A 15,111-nucleotide genomic window follows, 5' to 3' on the forward strand; every position below is an offset into this window, starting at 1 on the left:
AAGTCCTGCTATGGGAGAGGGTGAATTGAGGCCCCTCTCGCGAGTCAACTAGATGTTGGACTCGGTTAGCTACACACGTTCATTTACTGATTGAATCAATTGAAAACAAGACTGTCTTGATTTGGGTGTGTAGCTAGGCACCAAGGTATTTGGTGGAAAAAGTCAAATGGAGTTTTTTGGATGGTTTGCTGTGTTTGCTAAAATAAATATTCACCAAGGTGGAGATTTGTTAGGAAATTGGCTTATTTCTTTAGTCAAGATCCCTATTTGGTGTTGGAAGTAGCTAGTTTCCTATTTGGATTTAGTTACTTGAAATAGTAGTCAACGAAACTTCTATTTGGTTTAGGATTTAGATGCTATTTCCTATTCTATATAAGTCTAGGAATTAGTATTGGGTTCCAATTGTTATTTTATTTTTTGGCCAAGTAATGTTCTCTATAAATAGGTAGATTAGCATACTACAAAGACACACAAGAAAGGAGTGAGAGAGTTCTTAGTGGGTGAGAGGGTTATACAAGAGTTGGTGCTTGGGAATCAAGTTGCAATCTTCTGGTGTTTTTCCTCTCATAGTAAGAACAAGTTTTTCTCTCCGTGGACGTAGGCTTGGTGATTAAGCCGAACCACTTTAATTCTTGTGCATTGCTCATCATTCGTGCTAGATATTGTTTTCTATTAAATTGTTGGTCTTTTCCTTTTCAAATAGTTGACCTAATACCCTAACAATTTCACCTCCTCAAATGTCTTGCATCTTAAGATCTAGTGCATTCTACCATGGTTTTGGAAAAGAAACAAGCATTGATACCATTGGCACAACAGACAATAAAAATATCTTTTTCTCTAATCCAAAATTTAAGTAGATAATATAATTTGACAGTTGAGGGATAATATTCTTGATGGAATTAGATAGAGAATTTACAGTGAATGAATGAGAATTTTGATAGCAAATCAACATACATCCTCCGCTCTCCTTGTCTCTTATTTACACATCAACCTTCTAACTAATTGTAAGTAGTTGACAACATACCTAAGTAGCTCACTCTTGCTAACTCAGCAACCAACTAACTATTACAATTTGTTGTAAACACCAATTTTTGAAAAAAAGGGATAAGACATTAATAAGACATTAATGCTCCCTAAAATGGGATAAGGCATTAATAAACTTCTAAGAAACATCCACATAACATTTCGATGTTGGAAAGCAAAAATATGTTTAGAACCTAATTGGATCACCTTATTCTTTGCATCTAATAGCAAAAAGGGGAAAGGTTGTTCTTTTACAAATTTGCAGGGAGGTATCTAAACTAGTGTGAAATCAAGATGTTCTATTTTTTATGAAGTAAAACTACAAAAAGATGTAAATGTGGAAGCATATAACCCTGAGCTGCCAATTGAGGCCTTTAGCATATCTTATTCTTGCATGTCCATTTCTATTTGGGGCATTGATGCTCCATAATAGCACAAAATGCACCATTAAAACAAAGATTTCCCTCCAACTAAAGAGCTAGTAAATTTATTGTTCACTATTTGAACTACAAATCTAATTGGTAACTGCTAAGAAGAACATCACCTGTTCAGTAGTCATCATTTGGACAACCTCAAATACAGTGATCAAAAGTTGGCTGAAAAATTAAGTAGAGTAGGTTTGGGAATTTCCAATATGGGGGGAAGGCATTGAATTGATATCCCCAAGAGTCTTTTACATCTTGAGAACTATAATTGTGACACTAATACCAACATGCCATTTTCAAGCATGAGGGGAAGAGGATTTTCTAATAGAAACCTTAACAGATAATCAAATTTTGAGTTGCATAGATTTATCTTTAAACAATTTCATGCTGAGTACATTTAGCATTGCTCTAGAGTACTGGCGAGAAGCCATTTTCCAATCTGCACCTGTAGTCATCATTGCCTTGAATTCTGCATAACTGATCTTTCCATCCTATAAAAGTACATAAAATCACCAAAATTATAGAGTTTTATAGGTTGTGATCATTATGTAATGACTAAGAAGTGCAATAATATAACTTGTACAAACACCTATAGGAGATCAAAGATTATCCTAATTGTATTTAACCAATGAATGATTTAGAGCCCAAATGACCCATTAGGCTCCAAAAGCATTAAAATTTAATTTGTTTGATTAATTTCACAAGCAACTTCATACAAGGGAAGAAAAAACTCAAAATTTTCTTTGAGTATGGTATTCCCATAGAAATTATGGTTGAAAAATAACAAGAAAAATACGTTCAAATTTTAAAAGTTTAGTGCATGAAGTTTAGGAGATTCTAAATAGCTGAGTGATCAAAATTGTTATACATAAATTGTTTGTTTAGCCAAATAATAGGGGAATAAAGCTGTATGGTTGTTTGGATTCAACAATTTCTAATTATTATATTTATAAGAGGATCTAGTATAAAGCAGTTATGAATAGTGTTTATGCAAAAATAGTTTGTGAGAAACAACAAATTCACCAATGGTGCATAAATAGACAAAAAAAAAATAGAGGATTTGCTATATGAACACATCCTTACCTTGTCCAAGTCTGCATCAAATATGATGTCTTGCACAAACTGGTCATTGTTCGGACCAAGATGTTCGTCTGATAAAGAATCTCTCAATTCTTCAAACTCGATGTATCCATTTCCATTCTTGTCAAATTGGTGAAAAGCTTGAAGTAAATGCTCATCACTGCTTAGTCTTTTCAAATGGACTGCTAATGTAACAAATTCATCACAGTTAAGCATCCCATTCCCATCCAAATCAGCCTTCAGAGAAAAATAGGACTTAGTTAGAGAGTCATACTCGTCCTAGTAGAGTAAAAGCAACTTTTAAGTGAATTTGGGACAAAAGCAGTTTAGTCACAAAAGCTATTCCAAACAAATGGTATTGGCAAATAAGGAGCGAAGATGTTCAAACATTAGTATCCTCATGTAATCTAACAGTAAGATCTGTTATGAGTTAAGGAACATTTGGGGGCATATTTTTTGATGAAAGTGATAATATTAATAAATTTCAATCATTATAAATTATAATTACAATCAGTTGTGGGGAAAAACTAAATCTACACTCCTTTATCTTCAACCTACACCTTGTACAAGTTGTAATGCTAGCGATATAAGTCAACAAATACTAATAATACAAAAAGTCCAATGTGGTTTTAAAATAGAATAACTAATCCTTACATATGTGTTTGACAAGTATTTAAGTTCACATCTAGTTAAACCAGATGGTCTAGAAATTTCATGCAAAATATAAGGAAAGGGATGTTATTAGTTGCATATACCAATAAATTTCCTAAAATACTTTGAGGGATGATAGGTAACAAAAGAATTATTACATTCATTGATGTTTTTTTACTCCTATTAGACACATAACATAGAAACAAGGCACTTATTATACCTACAATTGTTACTTTTGTCAAAATAGGCTTTAGTTGCACTTTATGCGGGCAATTTTCTATTGAGAACCATTACAATATCAAATCAGATTACTTTGTATGATTTGAAGGTATTATTCTTTAATTTTTCATAGTGGATACATTTTGTTTTTAGGAGCTAAAACAAAAACGTCACCAATGAAAATGTGACAGATCTTCAAATGTTGTCTTTGTCCCAAATTTTGTTAGACTAAGTACCCTATAAAACACATTAAGATATAAGAAGTCTTCCTTTCTTTTTCTAATATATTGTTTTCCTTTTCATTTGACTTAGGATACTCACAGCATCAATTAGTAGCTCAACATCAGGATCAGCAACATCTTGCCCAAACTTATTTAGACCATCTTTGAGTTCTTCGAAACTCAAGCTTCCATTTTGATCAGTGTCCATAGAGTAGAACATTTGTTTAATCCCATGCACTTCATCATCTGGCAAGTAGTCTGCTACTACCTGTTAAATGTATTGCCAAGAGTATAGTAGAAGATAACATGTAAACTATAGATGAGTGCATCTAGGAATGAGGTAGGTTTATATGTTCAATTTTCATAACAGAAAAATGTGCCTAAGAGGATCGCAGGCAAAAATTTATAGGATCCTTAATATACATTCATGATTGTAATCCCTTTATTTTGAAGACAATTGCATCAGTTAATCTTAATATATAAAAAGTTAAGTATGCTTATGCCATATGCATGTGGATAAATATATGGAAAGTTTTTAATATACTAGAGTTAGTATGTGCCAGCTTACTCTGAGAACCCTCTTCTTGAATTTATTCATCAGAGAGAACTGTTTAATCCTTGTTCGAACTCCTTCCCCCAATGGAATATTGGCAACTTGGTTAGCATTCTTTATCCATTCGTTTTCTTCAAAAAGAAAAAGTAAAAGAAATATGTCAACTACTTGTTAAATCTAACTCAAATAAAAAAAATTCACTATGTCCACTTAGAAGATGGTGACTCACATAGTTGGTTAGATCAAGTACAGTACATATTTAGGTTTCTTAATGTATCTGAATAATTAATGTACTTACCAAGTACTTCCTCCACTGTCAGTCTTGTATAAGGATTTGGTTCCAGCATGCCCTTCACAAGATCTTTAGCATTTCGTGAAATTTTAGGCCAAGGATCCCTTCGAAAATCTATCTCACCCCGAACAATTGCATGAGCAATCCCCTCTTCAGATTCTGTGCTAGTTAAAAGCCATGGGAAATAAAGACAAAAAAATTAGATTTCTAGAGAAACATTATATGGGCAAATTACTCTAGGGGGTCTTCATGCTTTTCAAAAGGTTCTATATAGTTCTCAAGACTACAAGTCCTTACTTATTTACATCGATCAATTTGATATGTAGGCAACAATTACAAAATTAATCTTTAGATTTCTTCATAAATGTTTTACGTTTTCTCAATAAAACACATGAAAACTTCAAAGACATGAAGTTACATTTACTGTACAGTTGCTCGTGGAAATGGAAACCAAAGGTAAGGTCATTAACAAATAAGCCAAAATAAAGTAGCCTATTCATCCATTACCTATTTCTAGTTTAGATAGTAATCCTACTATCTTTTAAGAACTAATTGCAATAAAAGATTTCTCAACGTGTGCCTTTATAAAAACCACTTAAAACAGCTTAAAAAATATTTGATCTACTATATACCAAAAAAATGAAAGTCAAATATTAATAATGTTGCTATCCTTCTTACTTGGGGCATAATTTTGCTGCCCTTATAGTTGAAGAGAGTAAAGCATAGTTATTCATTTGCACTAGTTAGGTAAATCATGAGCAGAAAAGATATGTAGTTACCTGCCCAGAAAGGAGGCACTCCACATAACAATATGTAAAGAATTACTCCCGCACTCCAGACATCTACTTCTGATCCATAATTACGTCGAAGGACTTCAGGAGCCATGTAATATGGGCTTCCAACAATTTCACAAAAATGCTGGCCTACCATTATACTTGAATGATCATCTTTGAGCGCACATAAATTTAACATATAATATATCTAAATACTTTGCTTTTGTGAAAAATAGTGTAGCTGAATTGCAATCTGAAAGCATACCAGGCTGAAAGAATATGGAAAGGCCGAAATCTATTGCCTTTAATGGTGAATTTTCACTTGTATTTGCAAACAAAAAGTTTTCTGGTTTAAGATCCCGATGGATTACTCCGTGTTTATGGCATAACTGCAACAGACACATGTAGTTATGTTCTTACTTTCCGTTGACAAATTGGTACAAACAACTTGTTTTACAAACACTAGAAAATATCCATGCTAACACTTAAATATTTCTTGTACCTTTTGTACATAAGTTGATGCTTGTTTTTCAAACTATTTATGGGGAAAGTTTTGCAATTGACTAGCGCATATATATTCAAAAATTGACATGAGTCTCCATTTCTATGTCCAAACTAAACCATGGGAAATACAAAGAGAAAATGAGTATAGTTCTTCTGTTTAATTTGTTGAAAAGATGCCAATCATGCCAAAAGATATGTCTACGCTAAAGGGAGAAGTAAAATTTTATTTTTTTGATGAATTTGTGTTTGGAAACCAATGGAGAAACACTTACAAATCTATTTATTATATAGAACTTGCTAGTTATGCTTCAATACTAATAGTATATGTAAAAACCATATCAACACAATGAATTGATTCAAGTGCTTAATTGCGCGGTTTTTTTTTTATTAAGTAAAATTCCTTTTGCTACTTAAAACTAATAAGATAGTTCCTAGAAGGAATTCTAGATAAATTTATTTTGAGTTAGTCATGCACATAAAAAATGTTCAATTATAAAACATCCAACATTTTTTAGTTTTGGACTAAAATTCTATACCAATTTAGAAAGGTCCCTTTTCAAATCCTATAGGTGTATATTGGATTCTTATTATATGGTACAATACTAAATTGACAATTCCTCTTTGTACATTCGTTGTGGGACTGAAATCAAAATCAAGTGAAATTGGAATCTCTAGGAGGAAGAATGTTTTTATAAAGAACATAACAAGGAAAGAGTTTAGTGGCAGAAAAACAAAAAACCAAAATTGATTCATATTGCTTTTCCTTAAAAGAGAAAAAGGGGAAAAAATTTTACCTTGACAACCTCAAGAATACTCTTGGTAACAAGAGCAGCAGCTCTTTCAGTGTAATGTCCTCTTGCAACAATCCTATCAAAGAGCTCTCCACCTTCACAAAGCTCCATGACAAGATAAATTGCCTCTTTATCCTCATAAGCAGCTATGTAGCTGACAATATTAGGATTTTTTGGCAAATGTCTCATGATCTCAACCTCTCTCCGGACATCCTCAACGTCGATTTCGGTCCTAAGCTTGCTCTTTGATATCTTTTTACAAGCTACATTTTCCCCCGTTTCTTTGTCTATGCACTGGTACGTAACACCAAACTCTCCTCTTCCAAGTTCCTTTCCAAATTTGTATCTTTGGTAGATTTCATGTCCATCAGGATCTTTCAAAACTGTGACTGGTCGTGAGATCCTTTGGCTTAAAGGTAACCCTGCTGCATTGCCACCATTAACGCTATGCCCCTGATCACATGATTCATGCACTTGCTTCTGGTTCTTTGTTCTCTTCAAGAAACTTGTATTTGTTGGTATAGACATGCAGCCTCCCATGGGATTAATGTTTATAAATTAGAATCAATAAGTTTTATCTTAAAAAAATCCCATAAGAAAATGAAGAGGAACATTGAAGATCTTTTGTTGATTTAGAGCTGAGGGATTGAAGGACGGAGAGGGTTCCAAAACCACCCCCATTTTGAGGGCAGTGAATGGTGACTGTGGCCTCAAATTTTGCCTTTAGGTAGTGTTTTACATGTCCCGCTTTTTTCTCACATCCTTTGAACTGAGAATTCTTTTTTATTTTGGATAAAAAGCAAGTTTCATTAAAGAATTGGTGGAAATCATCCATTGAACTTAGAATTCTTTGTGGCAAGCTATGTATAGGAAAGTGAGATAAGAAAAGAAATGAATGAAATAAGAAATTGAGATAAAAGAACAACAAATTACTCCCTCCGTCCCGTTTTGTTAGTCTTGGTTTTTTTTTCACACAGATTAAGAAAGTGTAATTAATTTGGTTGGAAACATAAATTTAGATTAATAATTTCCTAAAATACCCTTATGCTAATCACGAAGAGTTCCAATTAATATCAGTTACAGCTAATGGGTTAGTATTGGAAAAGCTCAATGTATTCAATGTAGTGGGTTAGTATTTAATAACAATGTATTAATAACAAGATATTTAATAAGGGTATTTTAGACAATTTGAAAGATTACTACATTTCTTAATGGGAAAGTGGACTACAATTTGGGACAGACGAAAAAGGAAAACAAGACTATCAAAGTGGGACGGAGGGAGTAGTTTTTTTGAGCTTTATCTTAATTAAGAAGAGAATCTTAAATTGGAGGACTCCACGTGCCACAATAATCTTTTTCAGTTTCTTTTTATTAGGGGACCATTAAAACAGCAACCCAATTGAGCATTTCAAGACATCCAATACAAGATTCTATTTGAAAATTATTGTTGAAGATGCCATGTATAGAGAATTAATGGTTTATCAGAAACATATCCAGAATCAGGTTATTCTGAATCAACACACTAGTTACCAAGTAACCATGAAAATGACTGTTTCTTACATGTTTTTTTTGTTTTTGATTAATTTGATATGGTTGTTGTCTATTTTAATAGTTCTTATTAATTATATTGTGGTTGGTTTTTCTATGTGCTTTGTACTTTGTTTTGGATATGTTTTCATATGTGTTCTTTTATTTGTTCTACATAAAGTGGTTTCATTACCCAGTTGACTATCAACTATAGAGAACTTATCATCCAACTTATAGTAACTTAGACTTTGCAATATCGACTAGTATCGTTCACGCAAATCGAACACTAATTTGGTTGATTAAGTATTCACATGCAAATTAGGAGCTGGTTTATTTCTTTTGATCAGTACACAAAAGAACGTGCCATATTGTTATTTTACATGTGGTTTTTCATTGTGAAATTGGTATAGAGACAAAGTTGATTATATAATAAACATATTTATATCAAATAATGTATTGTTACATTAGTTATTTTGTATTGAGCAATAACTAAGTCAAATAATGCTACAATTATATTGAATTGGTGGCTCTTTAGTGCCATTACGATTTTGTACTATTCTATTTGCAATTAAATATCAGATCTGTACATGTAGGATTGTTTCAGACCAACGAATCTTGCTGAGTTCACTTCACCATTGAGGGATATGATGACGGAAGGTTAGTTCATTAGTTTTTTGGTATGGTTTAGCTTTGGTGAATTGGTTTCTACAAAAGAGAATTAGATTATGATATGGACTAATTTTCTTCTATTTTAAAAATATTTTGGCTACTTGCAGATGGATTACAAGTTGTGTGATGAGTATGAAGCCTTAGTTCCCATAGCATTATCAGGTGTTAAACTCTAGTTAATGTCCGCCAATCAAATTGTAGGATATATCAAAAATTAAAAAAGATCATAATCTTGAATACTGAATTTTTTTAGGCATGTTACAACGTGTTTCATCATAGTTTTTTTCAAACCTAAAGTTCGCACCTTGAATTTTTTTTTTTAAGATTGAATAACTGAATAAATTTATTGTGGACTTGGGACTTTGATTCTATTTTTTAAAGACTTCTTTTCTTTTGCTTCTGAATTTTTCAAGTGGTGTTCTGAGACATACACCCAAAGTTTAAAATAATCTATTTTGATATTTTTGGTAAAAGTTTAAAGTTGTATTTTTTTTTCTTTTTTTTTTGGTTAATCATTGGCAGATTGAGCTTTGAATTAAAATGAGAGAATGATATCTTTATTGGGGATCCAAGCCAAAATACTATGGTATTGAAGTTAAGCATGGTTCACTTCAATTATTGTTGGATTATTTAGTGAGAAAGTATGTTTGATCTATGTATACGTAAAACTATGTCTATAAAAGTAATGATGTATAAGAAGAATTTGAAGTTAGGTACCTTTTTACATTATTTTCAAAATAAAATATGTTCATGTAGTATTTGAAATTTTGAGCTTTTTCATCTTTCAATAGAATTACAAATTAACCAAAAAACATTGCATCAAGTACCTTTGACAATAAATAGCTTTCTTTTTAATTCCTTCACTTTGACAATAAATAGTTATCCCATGTCTATACATGGGGATACAAGCTAGTTGAAAAAGTAAATCGGAGTCTGGATAATCCTACTTGTTAACCAATCTAGCAAGGAACTCGCAAAGGCATTGGGTGATGGGTCACTTTTCAATTGGAGATAGGTGGTAGAACTAACGAGTCACTAAAATTTTATATGTCAAATAATATACTAATTATCTTATTATATGTGAAAATTTATAAATAAAGTACTTTTAGATATTAATTATTCTACTTAGAAAAATGAATTTTGGATATATAAAAGAATTATTAGAAGACTCAATTTGATTGTATACGCTTACATTTAAATCATATGCTAAAAAATAAAATAATTTTTTTTTGGTTTAGCGATCCAACAAACTTTCAATTTTTTGTGCCTAAAATATGAGATAATTTTTTATTATACAACTATTGTCACATGATGATAACATTTTTAGTTTGATGCCATTGGTTCGACTCTCAAACCATCCTCCTTGTCCAATCTCCCTGTAAGGCTTAGAGGCTTGCTTGATTAATTTACAATAAGAAAGTAAGTAGAGTTTAAGAGGCATTTGGTGAACAAGAAAATGATTATCCTAGTGCTAAAATCTTTGCACGCTTAGAAGGAAATCCAACATTCAAACATTGGCAAAAAAGCTATATTTTGGCTTAAAATAAAGACCCACTGAACCACCCAAAATTACACCATGCTTCTGATCAAATCGAAGGTCTAATGAGTTTGACTAGATTTTGATTGTATTGCGTCATGGTCTCAAGAATAAAGGTAGAAACGGTGTCACATGGGTTATTGGAATAGTGTAGTTTAGTTAAATGCTACTGTGTCATTTCTTCTATAGTTATTTCTAGTTGTAACTATTGCTAGAGTTAGTTACAATTTGTTAGACATAACAAATTGATTGATTGAAGAACGGTTATTGCTAAACTGATTGGAAGGTAATAATATATAATGTGAGAATTAGAAAGAAGTTGGACAACTTCATATAGATTGATCTATTAATAAAATTCTCTTTTTTCTCCTCCATTTCTTTTCTCCTTCTTCTTCCTAAATCTTTCTAGATTTCCCCTTAATTCTCTAATATTTTACAAAATTGGCATTAGAGCTTCCAGTCCTTGGATTAGGAAGCTACTTCGATATCCTATTCATGGCAGAAGGAACTTGGTTGAAGCTTTTGGAGGAACAGATCAAGAAGATGGAAGGTCAGATGCAAAGTCAAGTTAATGGGTTGTAGGCAGACTTCTAGAGGCTGAAACTGCATGTAGATGGAAGGGTGAGTGACATAGAAAAAAAAAAAATTGATCTGGCATTAGTTAGGATGAAGAACAAGCTGGCAGTATTCTTGCAAGCTCTGAAACAAGAGAAGGGAGTTGTTGGAGAGGAGTCTCAGATGTTTGAAAAAAGTCCACTGCTACCAACCCCTCTTTTCCACAACAAAGAAGGATGGGAGCTAGTGAGTAAAGAGAAAAATCATAGGCAATGGTTGGAAAAACACTCTGAAGGTAGAGCTGACCATGTTCAAAGGAACCAAACCTCAAGAACAGCTGAGAAAATGTGAGAAATACTTTCTGATCAATTAAATCCTTGAAATTCAGAAGATTGATGTGGTTGAACTCTTCTTAGATGGAAGCGCAAACATATGGTATCTGTCGCGCCCCGTTTTTGAAAAATGAATTTACGAGTTATGAATTTTTGATTAATTTTGAGTGAAAATGTGTTTTGATTTTTAGAGAATAAAGAAAAATGACCTAAAATGGAATTTAATAAAGTGCGATGATTTTGTCCCAAAACAATAGTTTTTTAAGAAAAAACAAGAGTCGCCACTTGGTATCGAGTTAAGGTATACCAAGTCACCTAAATATATTTTTAATAATAAAAAAACAGATAAAACCCTTCTTAGATGACTCCAGGTCTTTGAAAACAAGAGAAAAAGAATTCGGGAGTTACGGTTGAAGAAAGGGAAGGCAAAGATTTGAACTAAGGCACCCTTTCAACCTAGCCAAAGCTAATTGCGTGATTTAGTCGAAAATTTTTTTAATTTAACCTATAAGACTTATCACATTTGGATGTTATTATATGGATGCAAACCTAGACTAGACCTAATGGATATCGGGAGGGTCGAAATATCTCTTCAAAGTTTAATTGGTGTGAATCACATTAATTGTGATACCCAAAATGACTCTTAGAAGAGGTCATGAATATGCAAAGAGTGGAATGCAACTCAAAGAAAAGAAAATTTATAATATATAAGTATACGTGGCCTAAAAAAGAGGAATGCAACATAACAGGTGCGGGGAACTAGGATTCGTGACTAGATTTTCCTTTTTATAGAGGAGATATGAGCGTGCTAATGCTAAGGAGGCATACTCGTCCATATCCCATATTTTAAAAGGTACTGTCTAACCTAACCAAGCAAATGCACTAACCTATTTCTAAATTTTCTTAAATGAAATGCAAGTTTAAATGTCATGTTTCACATATAGGGATAAGGGATATACATATAGAGGAAATATTATGCAAAATGGTAAGGGTCCTAAAAAGTAAAAATATGCATGAAATGTAGTGATTTGTCACACAAAATGATCTAATGCGTGGACGGTCCCTAAGGGTCTAGCATTGGACTAGCCCTTATATTCTCACTAGTGTTGGACTAGCGAGAAATCGAGAAAATAGACCACAACTAGCGTTGGACTAGTATGGTGACATCATGCATTTATTATAACTAAATAAATCATATAAAACATAATAAAAGCAAGTAAACACATAAATCACATAGAGCACATAGCACATAAGCATGATATCTAGATGCAAAGACCCTAAGAAAGCGAGTAAACACGTAAACACACAAGCATGCAAGCACACAAGCAAATAAAAGCAAATAGAAATCTAACTATTACATTCGGGGCCCTAATTACAATCTAAGGGGGGAAATTAAAATAACAATAACCTAACTATTACATTTATCTAATTAAATACATTTTTGGCAAAATTAAAACCTATCTATTACATATTCTATCTATATACATGTCTTGAACCCCTATCTATTACAATTCGATATTTAAATGCCTCTCAAATAATCATTAAAATTAAATTAAATATATGAAATTTAAAACAAATAAAATGAATAACCAAAGAAAAATCACTCAAAAATATGCAATTACACACATAAACACATAAAAGCACATAAGAGGATTTAAAATAACACAAGAATATACCTCGCTTGAAGTAGTAGCTAATGGGGGATTGGATTTGCCCTATTTAACTCCAAAATTAACAAAAATCATCAAGGCACCAATTTAATTAACAAATAAAAGCAATAACATGTAAAAAAATGGAAATAGTCATGAAATTGATTAATTAAAGCATTTAAATGAAAGTAAACAACCTATATTCAAGAAATTAAAACAAACAGGGACCTAATTGAAAAAATTATAAAAGTTTTAGGGCCATAGTGAATTTATTTAAAACTACAGGGGGCAAAGCTCATTTTTTGGAAATTTTCATGCAAAACTTCGAAGAAGCTTTCTTCTTCTAAAACTTTCCTGCAGCTTCCTTGGTTTCTTATTCAAGCAAAGAAAATTAGTCGCAAATTTAAACAAAACCCATGGATTCATCAACCAACATAAAAACTTCATCCCAATAAGAAAAACGGCGTACCAACATGAAATTAATGACTCAAAACCCCCCTTCTCTTCCTTTTCTTCTCGGGTTTGCAAGCAAAAAGAGAAACAAACCACTTTCATTTGTATATTTAAAACAAATCCTCGAAAACATGTCTCAGATCATGAGTTGCAAAACTTGTAGAGATAAATAAAAACAACATTGCAGTAATTTAAACACATGATTCAAAACCCATCACAAGATCATGCAACCCCAGGTTTCAAACAAGCTATCGGCAAGATGACAAGGAAGATCTTGATTCACTATTGTAATCTTAGCATCATGATTCTTTCATTGTCCTCTCTCAAACACATCAAAGACTAACAGAAACGCAGCAAATGATGAGGAGACCAGCGTTTAACTAGTGTGCATAAAGATCTAGATGATAAAGCCATAGTCACGATTATCAAGCATTGTCAACAGCAAAACAACTAAAGATTCACGTCTCATAGACTCGGATTCTCACGAAAAAAATAGTGTTAAAGCAATAAAGGGAGAAGCTAAGGTTACCTTGGGACCTTTGTAGAGTAGATCAAATGTGAAAATCACGCCAGAAATCACACTGGTCTGGAAACGAAGCTCAAAAAAGAATTCTACCGCAGAAATTTCAGCAATGACGAGGTCAGTACTTTGGGCCGCTATTTGAGAGGGTTGGAGACGTTTTTACCGAATGATTTCTTAATAAAAGTTGTTCATGGGTATTCAGAGATGGTGCAGAAAAAAAAAAAGAAATCGCCCAAAAGACTAGAAATCAATGTCGGAAATTGATCGGAAAGGAAGCTGGTTGAATAGCCTTATGACGACTTGAAAATTTGCTTATATTTTCTTATAATTCCCTCTTATTTCGAACAAGTTAATTTATAATTCCTTTTACTACTAAATTTACTCCCTCAATAGTTGTAATAAATAATAAAATCGAGAGTTTTACTTTCACTTTTAGTGTTAGAGTAAATTAGGGTTTTTGTGCACTTTGTTCGTGTGATCACTTGATCAGGTATGTGTACTAAATTTGGTGGATAAGAGTGAGTATTAGGTAAGAGGAAGTGTGTGATTACAAGTGCTAATGATAAGTTAGTGAATCATAAGTTCAAACAAAAGTACAAGGGAGTTAAGGAAAATAGGTTTGAACCGACGTGCACCGTTTGTTACCGATTGAGTACACCACTTGACCAATACTTTCTTACCCAAATCTCCTTATTTTTATTTCACTTAATCCTCCCTAAATTAACCCTTAAGTCAGCCGAAATTGTTGACCAAAAACAAGAGAAGAGAAAAAAAAAGAAGGAAAACTTGGTTGCCCAGTGTTGGCAATCCAAGATAGCTTTGACCAAATGAGTTTTCTTTCTTCTTATCTTTCTTCTTGGCCCATTTTTCTTCATTTTTCTCTTGTGTTAGCCGAAACTTGGAGAGAAAAAGAGAGAGAGAGAGAGAGAGCTTCAAATTCCATCTTGATTCTTGCCTTGTTTGAGTTGAAATCACAAAAAATAAACAGAACAAACTTGCAACAAGGTGATAAGGAAGCTTGGGGTGGAGTGATCTTGCATAGACAGCCTTGGTTTTGTGTTTTTCCTTGAGGTTTGAAGGTATTAAGCTAAGAAACTCTTCTTATCTCTCTTATCTTGCATTTTATTGGATAGATGACTTGAATATGGAAGTTTTATGGACGATATCATGGATTTTTAAAGTTGATGAAATTTTCCAGCTTTGGTTTGTATTTTTCAGCCATGAAATGATAGTATGTAGTTTTGATATAGACTTGAGAGTGTTAATATGAAGATTTATAGCTTTAGTCTGAATTTTTAGCTTCAAAGTAGAATTTTCCAGCTTTAATTGCAAAT

General features: G+C 32.6%; 1 protein-coding gene across 1 annotated transcript; it reads right to left on the bottom strand.

The window, feature by feature from the left end:
* Nucleotides 1–1,760: 1,760 nt before the first annotated feature.
* LOC113733783 (calcium-dependent protein kinase 24) lies at nucleotides 1,761–7,072 on the bottom strand. The gene is made up of 8 exons (XM_027259960.2): nucleotides 6,536–7,072; nucleotides 5,503–5,626; nucleotides 5,244–5,387; nucleotides 4,471–4,623; nucleotides 4,188–4,303; nucleotides 3,720–3,887; nucleotides 2,532–2,765; nucleotides 1,761–1,939 (listed from the first exon to the last, which is right to left on the bottom strand). The coding sequence occupies exons 1-8, from the start codon at nucleotides 7,070–7,072 to the stop codon at nucleotides 1,793–1,795; spliced, it is 1,623 nt and encodes a 540-aa protein (XP_027115761.2). The 3' UTR covers nucleotides 1,761–1,792.
* Between the last annotated feature and the right edge of the window lie 8,039 nt (nucleotides 7,073–15,111).

Source organism: Coffea arabica, chromosome 3e, assembly GCF_036785885.1.
Source record: "Coffea arabica cultivar ET-39 chromosome 3e, Coffea Arabica ET-39 HiFi, whole genome shotgun sequence".
Taxonomy (NCBI): Eukaryota; Viridiplantae; Streptophyta; class Magnoliopsida; order Gentianales; family Rubiaceae; genus Coffea; species Coffea arabica.